Source organism: Phyllopteryx taeniolatus, chromosome 11 (assembly GCF_024500385.1).
Source record: "Phyllopteryx taeniolatus isolate TA_2022b chromosome 11, UOR_Ptae_1.2, whole genome shotgun sequence".
In the NCBI taxonomy this organism is placed as follows: domain Eukaryota; kingdom Metazoa; phylum Chordata; class Actinopteri; order Syngnathiformes; family Syngnathidae; genus Phyllopteryx; species Phyllopteryx taeniolatus.
In genome coordinates, this window is record NC_084512.1 from 255,001 (window position 1) to 270,632 (window position 15,632).

Sequence of the window (15,632 nt, forward strand, 5' to 3'; positions counted from 1 at the left end):
ATGTTATGACAATACTGAATTTCTAGACTAAAATTTCCAACTTAGTTTGTCCAACATGAGGTCTAAAGTATAAGTGGGAAATCTATGGTTCATTCAAGTCATCGTACCCTCTTAGGGTCAAGTACGATAAAGTGGATCTCAGTGATGTATTATGAGGAATTACTATGTTGTAACTGGAAAATTCTGGAAATGTTATACATTATTATCGATTATATCATTATATCATTAATTACTGCGATTCCAGTCTGCATTACAACCATTGCACCTTTGTCAAGCACAAGCGGTTCCACAGATTCTACCTGCTCACCAGCAAAACATGAAAAAAAGAGGACTGAATCAAACTGTATTACACTGCTCTCCAAAAGTAAAGGTATGTGCCAAAAAAAATTGAATATCGAGGGAAAGTCCATTTCAATAATTTCTTCCAAATACTGAAACTTGAACGTTATTTTAGTTCACCACACAAAGTGAAAAATTTCAAGCCTTTATTTTTTAAAATTTTGACGATAATGGCAGACAGAAAAAAAATAAACAAATCCAGTATTACACAAAACTAAAATATTTCACGTGACCAACAAAATTTATCTTAAACACAGAAATGTTGTCCTTCTGAAAAGTGTATTAAAGTAATATGCCCTAAGTAGATTGTTGGGCCTCATTTTTCATTAATTACAGTATCGAGGCGGCGTGGCATGGAGGTTATCAGCCTTTGGCACAATTCAGGGGTTACTGTCGCCAAAATTGCTTTGATATTGGCCTTCAGATCGTCTGCATTTCGGGGTTTCTGTTTCCTCATCTTCCTCTCGACAATACCCCATAAATAGTCAAATATTTTTTTGCCCACTGTGACATCTACCTGATTTTCTTCATGTTGATGTGAACAGTACAATTCCGATTTTCTATACATACATGCGGGGTCATATAAAAACAAACGTTTTACGTTCTGTGTAGACATGGATCTATACATAGATGACAGATAGATTAGCTAGTTTATTTATCCTTCAGGGGGATTACATAATGAATATGGCAAAGATAAAGATGCTAGTGTATTATTGTTATAATATGACAATTTTAATTCCCAGTTTAGTTTGTAACTGTTTTATAAAAATAAAATCATGAAATTAACTTATCACTGTTACATCCATCAAAAAAAGCAGGGAACAATTTTAATATTTTGACCTTTGCAGTGCAAAACCCATCATTATTTTTCATCTAATTTTAACCTACCTTGATGACATTGTTAAGTGAAAGCTCTCAGTTGCTGTTCCTATCGACTACAAATGTCAGACATACAGTACATTAACAAATAATACCTTGGTCCCCAAACAGACGATATGTCCTGCATAGCTTGAAATGGACTGGTAGCAAGCTTTTTCTCCAACCAACGCCTGGAATACAGATACTGAGTTAGACGCAGAGAATGATCTGAGCTGGATTGATTTAACTACCAGGCTAAACACTGACAACAACACTGTCCATACATACAGTATGAGTCCTTTGATCTTATTTTGCCTTCTTTAATAGAAATGTCATGCTTTGATTTAGAACAATATTGGGAGATTTCTAAAAATTAACAGATCAATTTGAACTCACATTCAGGTGCAACAAGTAATGGCTAATGCTAACAAGGCACTTACAGTATACTTGTGTTGCTACTCACTTTGTCATTGATGTACCAGCCAAATTAAACTTAAAATCTGGTACAAACGTGACCATCTAAGTTGCACTCTCCGCTTCCACTCACTGTTACAGGTATGTCACTGCCCATGAACAAGCAATGTGAAATTGACCACCTAATAATTCCATCCATCAATTTTCTATTCCGCTTTTCCTCACAAGGGTCGCGGGCGTGCTGGAGCCTATCCCAGCTATCTTCGGGCGAGAGGCGGGGTACACCCTGAACTGGTCGCCAGCCAATCGCAGGGCACATATAAACAAACAACCATTCGCACGCACATTCACACCTACGGGCACTTTAGAGTCTTCAATCAACCAACCATTGCATGTTTTTGGGGAAGTGGGAGGAAACCGGAGTACCCGGAGAAAACCCAAGCAGGCACGGGGAGACCACCGTGTCACCCTAATAACAAATTTCAAAATCAAATATCAAAGTCTACAAATGAACACTCAGGAAGACGTTCTCCCTTGCCCGGACGTGGGTCACCGGGGCTCCCCTCTGGAGCCAGGCCTGGAGGTGGGGCTTGAAGTGGTGCACCCATGGGGCCCAGGAGAGCACAGCCCGAAAGGGTAACGAAGGGTCCCCATGGGCTCACCATCTGCGGGAGGAGCCATAGGGGTCGGGTCCAGTGTGAGCTGGGGGGTAGACGGAGGCTTTGGCGATCTGATCCCCGGCTACAAAAGCTGGCTCTAGGGACGTGGAATGTCACGGGGAGGAGCTGTCAACTGATCACCACCTGGTGGTGAGGTGCCTTCGATAGTGGGGCAAGATGCCGGTCCGACCTGGCAGGCCCAAACGTATTGTGAGGGTCTGCTGGGAACGTCTGGCAGAATCCCCTGTAAGAAGGAGTTTCAACTCCCACCTCCGGCGGAACTTCACCCACGTCCCGGGGGAGGCGGGGGATATCGAGTCCGAGTGGACCATGTTCCGTGCCTCCATTGCTGAGGCGGCCAACCAGAGCTGTGGCCGTAAGGTAGTCGGTGCCTGTCGTGGCGGCAATCCCCGAACCCGTTGGTGGACACCAGCGGTGAGGGATGCCGTCAAGCTGAAGGAGGAGTCCTATCGGGCCTTTTCCAAGCGGAATGCAGCTTTGATGTTCGGTGAGGCAAAAACTCAGGCGTGGGAGGAGTTCGGTGAGGCCATGGAGAACGACCTCCGGACAGCTTCGAGGAAATTCTGGTCCACCAGAATTTCCTCGAAGCTGTCCACCATCCGGCGTCCCAGGAGGGAGTAGCAATGCAACATCAACACTGTGTATAGTGGGGATGGGTCGCTGCTGACCTCGACTCGGGACGTTGTGAGTCGGTGGGGAGAATACTTTGAAGACCTCCTCAATCCCACCGACACGCCTTCCCATGAGGAAGCAGAGTCTGGGTTCTCTGAGGCGGACTCTCCTATCTCTGGGGTTGAGGTCACCAACGTGGTTAAAAAGCTCCTCGTGGCAAGGCACCGGACGTGGATGAGATTTGCCCGGAGTTCCTCAAGGCTCTGGATGTTGTAGGGCTGTCCTGGTTGACACACCTCTGCAACATCATGTGGACATCGGGGACAGTGCCTTTGGATTGGCAGACTGGGGTGTTGGTCCCCCTTTTTAAGGAGGAAGATGTGTTCCAACTGCAGGGGGATCACCCTCCTCGTACGGGCTGTTCGGGCCCTGTACGACCCGTGTCAGAGTTTGGTCCACGTTGCCGGCAGTCAGTCAGACTCGTTTCCAGTGAGGGTTGGACTCCACCAAGGCTGCCCTTTGTCACCGATTCTGTTCATAACTTTTATGGACAGAATTTCTAGGCGCAGCCAAGGCGTAGAGGGGGTCCGGTTTGGTGGGCTCTGTATTGCATCTCTGCTTTTTGCAGATGATTTGGTTCGCTTGGCTTCATCAAGCTGATCATCTCTCGCTGGAGGGTTTCGCAGAGTGTGAAGCTGCTCTGATGAAAATTAGCACCTCCAAATCTGAGACCATGGTCCTCAGTCGGAAAAGGGTGGAGTGCCCTCTCCAAGTCGGGGATGAAATCCTCCACCAAGTGGAAGAGTTCAAATATCTTGGGGTCTTGTTCACGAGTGAGGGAAGAATGATACGGGAGATCGACAGGCGGATCGGTGCAGCGTCTGCAGTGATGAAGACTTTGTGGTGAATAAGGAGCTAAGCCGAAAAGCGAATCTCTCCATTTACCGGTCGACCTACGTTCCTACCCTCACCTATGGTCATGCGCTGTGGGTCGTGACCGAAAGAACAAGATCACCGATACAAGCGGCCAAAATGAGTTCCCTCCGTAAGGTGTTTGAGCTCTCCCTTAGAGATAGGGTGAGAAGCTCGGTCATCCGGGAGGGGCTCAGAGTAGAGCCGCTGCTCCTCCGCATTGAGAGGAGCCAGATGAGATAGCTCGGGCATCTGTTTAGGATGCCTCCTGGACGCCTCCCTGGTCAGGTGTGCCGGGCACGTCCCACCGGGAGGAGACCTCGGCGATGACCCAGGACCCACTGGAGAGACTACGTCTCTCGGCTTGCCTGGGAATGCCTCGGGATCCCCTCGGAAGAGCTGGAGGAAGTGGCGGGGGAGAGGGAAGTCTGGGCTTTCCTGCTGAAGCTACTGACCCCGCGATAACCGGAAGAAAATGGATGGATGGATGAATCCAAATGAACACAAATGTAATACATGTTGAAGGCACTTAAATTACAATGAGACACATTTTCCCTAAAAATGAATGACTTAGGGGTGTTTTCTGCTGTCTATATACTGTTGGCATTGATAAAACATTTGTGGCCCTCTCATTCATCAGATTGATGAATCCCTGCTCGAAAGGTTGTCATCATGCAAATGATAAAGCATTTATGTCCATCCATCCATCCATTTTCTGAGCCGCTTCTCCTCACTAGGGTCGCGGGCGTGCTGGAGCCTATCCCAGCTGTCATCGGGCAGGAGGCGAGCTACACCCTGAACTGGTTGCCAGCCAATCGCAGGGCACATACAAACAACCATTCGCACTCACAGTCACACCTACGGGCAATTTAGAGTCTCCAATTAATGCATGTTTTTGGGATGTGGGAGCAAACCAGAGTGCCCGGAGAAAACCGACACAGGCACGGGGAGAACATGCAAACTCCACACAGGCGGGGCCGGGGATTGAACCCGGGTCCTCAGAACTGTGAGGCTGACGCTCTAACTAATCGTCCACCGTGCCGCCCATTTATGTCTTATGTCCATCCATCCATTTTCTGAGCCGCTTCTCCTCACTAAGGTCGCGGGCGTGCTGGAGCCTATCCCAGCTGTCATCGGGCAGGAGGCGGGGTACACCCTGAACTGGTTGCCAGCCAATCGCAGGGCACAAAGAAACAAACAACCATTCGCACTCACAGTCATGCCTACGGGCAATTTAGAGTCTCCAATTAAATGTGGTCTTATGTTCATTTTCTAATTTATGTGTAAAACAAAATGAAAAAAAACTTCTTACTCCATCTAGCTCTGATTGGAAAATACATCATTTGACCTTGAACTGTGCCTCTTATGTTTTGATGCTTAATTTGATATTGGGACTGCCCCATCAGAAAATACCTCACCAAAGCCTGGGAGACATTCCCCCCTGTGGCCAGTGATTTGAAATGGCGGCTGTTGTAGACCAGTTGCACCTGCTCCAGGTCCATAATCTCCAAAACCTCCTGACTGGGACGGTCTACAATCAGTAGCTTTTCATGGCTGTCTACCAGGACTAGCGTACAACCATTAATCCACTAAAAATAAAATTGAGACAGAGTGAACGTGAATAAATGATGCAGTTTGCAGTACATTGCATTACAGTATTTATTACAAAACTCTCACAAAATCCGTGTCAGAGATGCAGTCGATGTTTTTTTACAAAAAAATTGAGCAATGTTGCTTGTGTTGAAAACATGAAAAAGGATATGGTGTCTAGCACTGCCTATGACAATTGGCAAAACTTAAATTATTTTTGCATCAAATGACAAAGAAATCATGTTATCATTACGTCAGACGTCAAATGTGGGGGGAAAAAAAAAAAAAAGTGTTAAATTGAAATTTGCCCAAATAAATGTTATAAATATATATAGTGTCAATTTACATAAACATTTTATCAGCATCAACATCAAATAGTCTGAAATACCGTTGTACCTTGGGGTACTTACATTCAAGCTGATAATATCACAGCTGAGATGAATATGTCTCTGTTTGATGACATGAATGGCACCCATCTCTTCTCTTTTTATCTGTACAAAGCAGTAAAGTGAAAATAAATGTTAGTTTGGATTTCAACGACACGGTGGACGACTGGTTAGCACATCTGCCTCACAGTACTGAGGACCGGGGTTCAAATACCGGCCCCGCCTGTGTGGAGTTTGCATGTTCTCCCCGTGCCTGCGCACTCCGATTTCCTCCCACATCCCCAAAACATGCATGGTAGGTTGATTGAAAACTATAAATTGCCCTTAAGTGTGAATATGTGCACGAATGGTTGTTTGCTTATGTGTGCACTGCGATTGGCTGGCGACCAGTTCGCTGTGTGCCCCGCCTCTCGCCCGAAGATCACCCAGATAGGCTCCAGCACCCTTGTGAGGATAAAGCGCTACAGAAAATGGATGAATGGACTTTTGATTTCACAAGAAGCCTTATTTTAACTTCCATCCATCCATCCATTTTCTGAGCCACTTCTCCTCACTAGGGTCGCGGGAGTGCTGGAGCCTATCCCAGCTATCATCGGGCATGAGGCGGGGTACACCCTGAAGTGAAATCGCAGGGCACATACAAACAAACAACCATTCGCACTCACAGTCAGACCTACGGGCAATTTAGAGTTTTTCAATTAACCTACCATGCATGTTTTTGGGATGTGGGAGGAAACCGGAGTGCCCAGAGAAAACCCACGCAGGCACGGGGAGAACATGCAAACTCCACACAGGCGGTGCCGGGGATTGAAACCTTCTCCTCAGAACTGTGAGGCAGACGCTCTAACCAGTTGCACACCGTGCCACTTATTTTAACTTTTCATATAAAATTTAAAATTATTCATTTTTATTCATTCTCTTACACCTTCGGAGCTCGTCTTAATTTTGTAATGCAAGTGATTTTTTTGTTGTTGAAGTTTGCCATTAATACTAAAACATGCAAACCAACAATTATTACACAAGTGGCTGATGAAGCTTTTTAGCTTCTGATTGTCAAAAACATTGGATTTGGGAAGATTTTGGGCAGAGCAATCTCCCGAAAACTGACAAAAAAATAACAACAAAGAAAACATCGTACCCAATCTATTTAAAATTACGATACACGCACCCATTATATATATATATATATATATATATATATATATGCCACACTTAACTTTTTTGTCATGGAATGTCAATGGCATTCGATCGCAGGCAAAGAGAATTAAGATTATGGATTATATCACTAAATTTAAAATAGACCTCGTCCTATTACAAGAAATGCACCTTATTGAGTCAGAAGAAAAATGTCTCATTTACTCTAATATCACTCAGGCTATCTCTGCTTTTTATAACAGTAGATGAAGTGGAATCTTAATACTATTTCATAAAAGACTACTTTTTACAATAAATAGTATAGTTGCAGATCCAGAAGGCCGACACATAATTATAGAGGCTATAATATTTTACAAACTTTACACAATTGTCAATGTATACGCTCCCAATAAAGACGATCCAGCCTTTTTTCACACGTTAAACTTGTCAGCCAATTCTACAATTATGATGGGAGGTGACTTTAACCTTACACTAAATCCCTGAATAGATCGCTCAAATAGCAATCAGCCACAATGCCCCAATATACGAGAGCAGTATATGGACGACTTTGGTCTTGTTGCCATATGGAGATTGAAAAACCGTAAAAAAAGAGAATATACATTTTTCTCGTCGGTTCGCTGCTCTTTCTCAAGAATAGATTTTTTTCTCTCAAACAATTCGGCAGCTCAAAGAATTACCTCTAAAATACATCCAATCATCATCAGCGACCATGTACCAATTTCTCTCTATCTAAAAATGTTGTCAAGTCTGGGACCCCCACCAACATGGCGCTTTAACACATCCCTATTGAAGTACCCGGATTTTGATTCTTTCGTGAGGAAGTAATGGCACGGGTTTTTGAAATTCAATGACTCCCAACCCTATCCCCATCTCTGCTATGGGAAACCGGGAAAGCTGTATTGAGAGGTCTAATCATATCATACTCTTCGTACAAGAAAAAACAAGAACAAAAATTTGAAAATGGAATTCAGGAAAAAATTAAACACCTCACAGATGAATACGCAATTAAACCTACAGATACGCTGAGAAACTAACTTCAAAAGGCAAAACATCAATTAGATGCTATCAAAAAGAACGGATTTTCTACAACAGTTAAGATACACTAACTTTGAGTATAATAATGAATCAGGAAAATTTCTTTCGAACCAACTTCAGCGCAATAAGATTTTTTTTAAGACTATTTGAAAAGTGGCCATTTCTCTTGCTTCACTCATGGTAAAGATTAAGGCTGACCCTGAAGATTTAATTCTTTGAATTTCCATCTTTTTTAAAACTAAATTAAGTGCATAATAAATAGAATGAAATGGATAATAAATACAAAATCTGTACTCCAAATAGCTTACTTTGATCATTAACCACAAAGGAAAATATTGAGGAATGCTACTGTATACAGGGGTAATAATCTACTTTATTTCAAAAGTGCCAGAATACAATTTTGTTTTGAACTAAATACAAATTGAAAAAAAAATATGAAGTTGTTGAAGTATAATTTACACATAAAACATTCATAAATAAATAAAACTATAGATGAAATAGTCCATTTTAAGATTTTCAGTTCGCAGATAGTTTAGTCCATACCATAAGAAAGTGAACTGTATCTCCTTTACAAAAAGCCAGGAATGGGTTGACAGCCGACTGAACAGAGACAAACTGCCATGCCAGCTGTGGCACACTGGATGGATCAGACTAGAAAAACAGAACACAGTATATGTTATCACACTCATTACTTTGTATACATACAGCTAAAAATTATTATTATAAATTATGATTATTATTATTATTAGGGCCCGAGCAGCGGCCGCTGCAAGGGTCCTATTGTAATCGTAGAAATGATTATTATTGTCACAACCAGTTGCATTTTGGAGGGCCTAAACATGCCTGTTTGAACACACATCAGGCCTGGCGAAAAAAAATATTTTAAAGTTTTCACACACGATCACTAAAAAATGTAGCACCGCCTACAAATCTAAAAAAGGTTGGCCCCCTTACTACATTGTACCTACAGTTACGAAAGTTGGGAGGTACGTGTAGCACCCCGAAATGTACAAAAAAGTCAGCAGAAGCCATATCCTTAAATGAACAGGAAGTGCGCTCTAATTTTTTGTTATTTATTTATTTTTAAATACAATTTTGGCCCCTTTTTGACAATTTTCCACATTCACAGGGGTGATACTTTCGCGGACCTGTCCTACAGCTTTCATCCGATAGACTTGGTGTGTAGCATTCTCCAGACCTGGGACATAAAAATTTGTTCAAAGCTTTTTATTTTGCCATACTATATGACGGGCATCAGATTTTGCATATCAACTTTCCTTCACCACGAAACAGAAAATAATTCATAACTCCCCTGCACATGCCCCCCAAAAAAATCCCAAACTTCACATTTCATAATAGTCATGCCTTGAAGACAGCTGTATGACAATATTTTGTTATACATATGGAGCTACCTCGTAGCGACAAATGTCTTCCTTCACATGTTAATGTACTGTGCCGAGCACGTTAAACAGATCCACCTGAAATATTGTCAGTTAAGCCTCAAGACATTGATGATGCTTTGCAAAAAAATTTGTGACGTTTTGGCAGAAGGTGTGGCGAATTTTAATGATGCACCGTGACATCAGAAGCTGTTGTAACATCAGTCCAGATGGTCATATATTTTCAAATTTTCACACTTGATGACTGTAAAAATTTCACACTTGACTGTAAAAATGTAATCTTACCAACAGCGCCACCTACTGGCACAAGGAAATTACATGATTCATACTTTGTTGTTCTCCTGCTAGCAGTTAATCCGATTTACCTAATATGTGGTCAGAAGACTATTAAAGCCTTCATGATGTCACAATACAAAATTAGTGAGTTTTTGACAAAGGCTGCTGCTGTGGCGACGTGCTGTTCGATGCGCTCTTCGCTAAGAAACCAACACTGTTTTAAGGGTCTACATGCATGCAAACTCATGAAACGTTGTACAATTTTTCACCTTTTATAGAGGTCATATTTTAACAAACTCCTAGAAATTTAATCCGATCGACTTGAAAATTTGGATGTCTCATCTAAAGATACTGAAGATGAAAAGTTATTAAATGCTTTTAATTCTGTGCAACGCTGTTGCCATGGCGATATGCTGTTCACCGCGCTGTTCGCCAAGAAACCAACACTGTTCTGAGGGCCTAAACATGAAAATTCATGAAACTTCGTACACAAATCCAGCCTGGCGAACAAATATTTCTATATTTTACAGTTATTGTGCAATTTTTAAAGGATGGGTCAGTAGCCCCCCCTACAAATTTTCAAAAAAGCAGCCCCGGATGTACATTTCACCTAGGTCTACTAAAATTAGGAGCCATATGTAACACCCCAAGACCTACAAAAAATGTCTCTTGGAGCCATACCCTAAACCCAACAGCAAGTCTGCCATTTTGAATTTACTTTCAAATATTTCCCTGTTTTGGGTCTTTTACAGCAGTCATATTTTTACAAACTCCTCTTTCTGATTTTATACCATCAATTTCAAACTTCGGGTGTCTCATCTCAAGACGAAGATGAAAAATTATCAAAAGCTTTTCATTTTGTATCATGCTGTTGCCGTGGCGCCATGCTGTTCGCTACACTGTTTGCAAAGAAACCAACACTATTTTGAGGGTCTAAACATGCATGCAAACTCATGAAATTTTGCACATGCACACACCAATCCTGACAAACATTGAAATATTTAATGTTAATGTGCAATTAAAAAAAAAAAAAAGCTCAGTAGCGCCCCCTACAATTTTTTAACAAAGTTAAAATTGGAGTGTTGTGCTGCAAATAATTATGAATTTGAATGAAATTGATGTATGGTTTTACATGAATATAAAAAAAATTGAAAAGTGTGGTGCCCATTTCTATTCAATGGATTAGCAATGTGCTAGTACCCCAACGTGCTAGTACTCCAACGTGGCCAGGGGGTGCGAGGGCCCTGAAAAGCTGCTCTAGTTATTGTTTTTATTATTCTTTTTCTTATTATTCTCGCAATTAATTGCATTTTTGAGGGCCTAAACATGCCCCGATTTGAACCAAAGTTTGCACACGTTGGGCCTAGCGAAAAATTTTATATTTTAGAGTTGTTATACGCGATTATTTTTTAAAATGGCTCTGTAGTGCCCCCTACAAATCCCAAAAAGGTTGTACTTCACACCACGTTTGACCTACAGCTGCCAAAATTGGGAAGCAAATGGAGCACGGCCTCGAGTTTGACACCATGCCCGAGATGTAGTAACTCCGCAGAAGCAGCGCTGTTGGCCAAAAAAAACCAAAAAACAATGCTGTTTGAGGGTCTTGGTTTTTTTTGTTTTTTTTGGTACAATTTAAAATAAAATGTCTCAGTAGCGCCCCCAACAAATTTTCAACACATCAGCCCCAGCTGTACGCTTCACTTAAGACAACCAAAATTGGGAGGTATACGTAAGAACCCAAGACCTGCAAAAAATGACTCTTGGAGCCATACCCTAAACCAGGGTTGTCAAAACTTTTTTGTCTCGGGCCGCATTGCAGTTATGATTTTCCTTAGAGGGCCGTTAGAACAGTGAAACCATATAAATGTTTAATCATCACCAAAACATTATTACCATTACACAACAAACTGAGGATTAACTAGTTTTGAAATCAGAAGACAAAGATAATAGTTTGTTCAAGTATTGTTTAAGTTACTGTAGAAGAAGGGTTTGGTAACATAAAAATGCAATATCTCAACATTATTGCTTATTATTATGACAATTTGGAATTTGGGTACAGATTTTAGCAAAAATCACAGATGTTGACGAGCATGATTTGCTTTCACGGGCCACATAAAATGATGTGGCGGGCCGCATCTGGCCCCCAGGCCTCAAGTTTGACACCATGCCCTAAACCAAACAGGAAGTCCACCTTTAATTTACTTTCACGTTCCGCTTTTTATAAAGCTCTTATTTTAACGGACTCCTAGACATTTTATCTGAATGACTTCAGACTCTGAGTGTCTCATCTAAAGATGATGAAGATGAAAAGTTATTAAAAGCTTTATAATTCGTCTAACGCTGTTGCCGTGGCAACACAACAGACTTTGACGTTTAGTCGTGACAACCAAAGCTGTTTTCACTTCACAACATATGCCCATATCTTTTCAAAATGTCACACGATTAGAGTCCGGGCCGGAGGACATCTGCAAATACTTTTTTGCCCCACTGTAAATGTGAAGTGGAACAAAAAGTATATACAGTTCAAGACCTAATAAAACTCCAATGTGATGTAGTAAATGATCAAACATACATTTCCGTGTAAAACTTCCAAGTCTTAAAAGACAGATTTTTACTAGGAAGAAGTCAGATAATTCTGTTGGGACAACACCACATTGCTTAAGATTGTGTGACCTTTTTTCTGCTTGCCACCTCATTTACCTCAACAAGCAGCTCCTCACCACCCAGTCCTGTACATTTTACTTTCAGAGTTGACCGTGCTTTCTATCTATTCCAATTCTGTATATACAGTATTTTTGGATAACAGAGAGTTTGTGCACTTTAATCTGAGTTTCTTTGGGGCCAGCTAAAAACCAAGACTTTAACACATAATGGTCAATCCACAAACTGTCCATTGAGTGCGCACGCGCAAATTAAAAAAAACAAAAAAAAAAAAAAAAGAATACAAAGAAAAAGGAAACAATCACAAATTACAGACCTTGTTGTAGGAAAAACAATCACACAAATACAGACCTTGCTGTAGGGAAAAGTCATCCAAACTTTGAGGGAGGGCTTCAGACCAATCACCAAAATCTGGTGACAGCATAAAAAAAAGAATCATTAATTCTTGTTTCGTGTTGAAAGAAAAGGAAGAAGCAGGTGTACCTTTGTGAGGGAAGCCAAAGCCAACAGAGAATAATGTGTTATTGGGTGGTCGGTGAAGTCTGGAGATGCACGCAACGGTTCAATACAGCAGACTTCCCCTTTCGAACCACTGAAGAGACATCTTGAGTCACATGAACGCAAGCCCATTACTCTCCTGGAACCACAGAGCAACATAACATAAAGAGACGCACACAAACGGGATAAAAGGAACGTAATGTGCAGAAAAAAAAACTAGCTGTACAGTCCCCTCCATAAGTATTGGAATGGCAAGGTCAATTCCTTAGTTTTGGTTGTATACTGAAGACATTTGGGTTTCAGATCAAAAGATGAATATGAGAGAAAAGTTCAGAATTCCAGCTTATATTTCATGGTATTTAAATCTAGATGTGTTAAACAACTTAGGACCGAGCACCTTTTATTTGAAGCCTCCCACTTTTTAAGTGAGCAAAGGTATTGGAACAGACATTATTAAATAAACGTCAAGTGAATAATATTTGGTGGCATAACCCTTACTTGCAATAACTGCATCAAGCATGCGACTGACTAACTTCACCAGACTTGCATTCTTCATTAGAAATGCTTTTCCAAGCCTTTACTGCAGCCTCATTCAGTTTTTGTTTGCTTCTGTGTGTTTCTCCCTTCAGTCTCCTATTCAGCAGGTAAAATGCATGCTGTATTGGGTTAAGGTCCGGTGATTGACTTAGCCAGTCTAAGACCTTCCACTTTTTCCCCCTGATGACGTTCTTTGTTGTTGTCCTTTCTTTCTCCATAGTTTGGCCTTTCCATTTGGTAGAGGTTAATCTTGGTCTTATCAGTCCATAAAACTTTGTTCCAAAACTTTTGTGGCTCATCTCTGTACTTTACAAAACCCAATCCGGCCTTCCAATTCTTTTTGCTGATGAGTGATTTGCATCTCGTGGTATGACCTGTATATTTCTTCTCTCGAAGTCTTCTTCGAACAGTGGATCGTGATACCTTCACCCCAGCCCTGTGAAGGTTGGCAGTGATGTCACTGACTGTTGTCTTTGGGTGTTTCTTCACAGCTCTCACAATGTTTCTGTCACAACTGCTGTTGCCCTTGGCCGACCTGTTGCTCAGTACACCAGTAGTTTCTCTCTTTTTCAGGGCATTCCAAATTGTTGTATTGGCTATGCCCAATCTTTGTGCAATAGTTCTGATGTGTTTTCCCTCTTCTCTCAGCTTCAAAATACTTTGCTTTTCTCCATAGACAGCGCTATGGTCTTCATGTTTGCTTAACAGCAAATACAGTTTTCACAGGTCAAACCCAAAGCCAAAAACAAGCACTATCTAATGCTTAAGCAATCAATCTAAAAGGCAACACCTGAGCAACTACAAACACCCATCAGTCACGTTCCAATACTTTTGCTCACTTGAAAAGGTGAAACAAAAGGTGCTCTGTCCTGAGTTGTTTAACACATCTACAACCCCAATTCCAATGAAGTTGGGACGTTGTGTTAAACAAATAAAAACAGAATGCAATGATTTGCAAATCATATTCAACCTATATTTAATTGAATAGACTAAAAAGACAAGATATTTAATGTTCAAACTGATAAACTATTGTTTTTAGCAAATAATCATTAACTGAAAATTATATGGCTGCAACACGTTCCAAAGAAGGGTCATGTTTACCACTGTGTTACATCACCTTTTCTTTTAACAACATTCAATCAATGTTTGGGAACTGAGGACACCAATTGTTGATGCTTTGTAAGTGGAATTCTTTCCCATTCTTGCTTGATGTACAGCTTCAGCTGTTCAACATTCTGGGGTCTCCATTGTCATATTTTACGACTCATAATGCGCCACACATTTTCAATGGGAGACAGGTTTGGACTGCAGGCAGACCAGTCTAGTACCCGCACTCTTTTACTACGAAGCCACGCTGTTGTAACACGTTCATAATGTGGTTTGGCATTGTCATGAAAAAGACGCTGCTTGGATGGCAGCATATGTTTCTCCAAAACCTGTATGTACCTTTCAGCATTAATGGTACCTTCACAGATGTGTAAGTTACCCATCCCATTGGCACTAACACAGCCCCATACCATCACAGATGCTGGCTTTTGAACTTTGCGTCCATAACAGTCCGGATGGTTCTTTTCCTCTTTGGCCCAGAGGACACGACATCCACAATTTCCAAAAACAATTTGAAATGTGGACTCGTCGGACCACAGAACACTTTTCCATTTTGCATCAGTCCATCTTAGATGAGCTCGGGCCCAGAGAAGCCGGCGGAGTTTCTGGGTGTTATTGATGGATTTTGGTTTGCATAGTAGAGTTTCAAGTTGCACTTACGGATGTAGTGCCAAAGTGTATTTACTGACATTGGTTTTATGAAGTGTTCCTGAGCCCATGTGGTGATATCCTTTACACATTGATGTCGGTTTTTGATGCAGTGCCGCCTGAGGGATCGAAGGTCACGGGCATTCAGTGTTTGTTTTCGGCCTTGCCGCTTACATGCAGTGATATGGACCGTAGATGATGAAATCCCTAAATTCCTTGCAATTGTACGTTGAGGAACATTGGCCTTCAACTGCTCGACTATTTTCGCACGCACTTGTTCACAAAGAGGTGAACCTCGCCCCATCTTTGCTTGTGAATACTGAGCAATTCAGGGAAGCTCCTTTTATACCCAATCATGGCACCCACCTGCTCCCAATTAGCCTGTTCACCTGTGGGATGTTCCAAACAGGTGATTGATGAGCATTCCTCAACTTTCTCAGTCTTTTTTGCCACCTGCCCCAGCTTTTTTGGAACATGTTGCAGCCATAGAAAAATTTAAGTTAACGATTATTTTCTAAAAACAA

At 41.6% G+C, this 15,632-nt stretch overlaps 1 protein-coding gene across 16 annotated transcripts in view; it reads right to left on the reverse strand.

The window, feature by feature from the left end:
* vps8 (VPS8 subunit of CORVET complex) overlaps positions 1-15,632 on the reverse strand; it is a 280,747-nt gene that overhangs the window by 188,133 nt on the left and 76,982 nt on the right. For all 16 annotated transcript variants that reach the window (XM_061788861.1, XM_061788865.1, XM_061788864.1 and 13 more), the window contains 6 exons: positions 12,802-12,955; positions 12,670-12,729; positions 8,525-8,632; positions 5,816-5,896; positions 5,234-5,404; positions 1,314-1,388 (listed from right to left, as the gene is read on the reverse strand). In XM_061788861.1, coding sequence (XP_061644845.1) covers positions 1,314-1,388; positions 5,234-5,404; positions 5,816-5,896; positions 8,525-8,632; positions 12,670-12,729; positions 12,802-12,955 — 649 coding nt within the window. The remainder of the gene's footprint in view (positions 1-1,313; positions 1,389-5,233; positions 5,405-5,815; positions 5,897-8,524; positions 8,633-12,669; positions 12,730-12,801; positions 12,956-15,632) is intronic.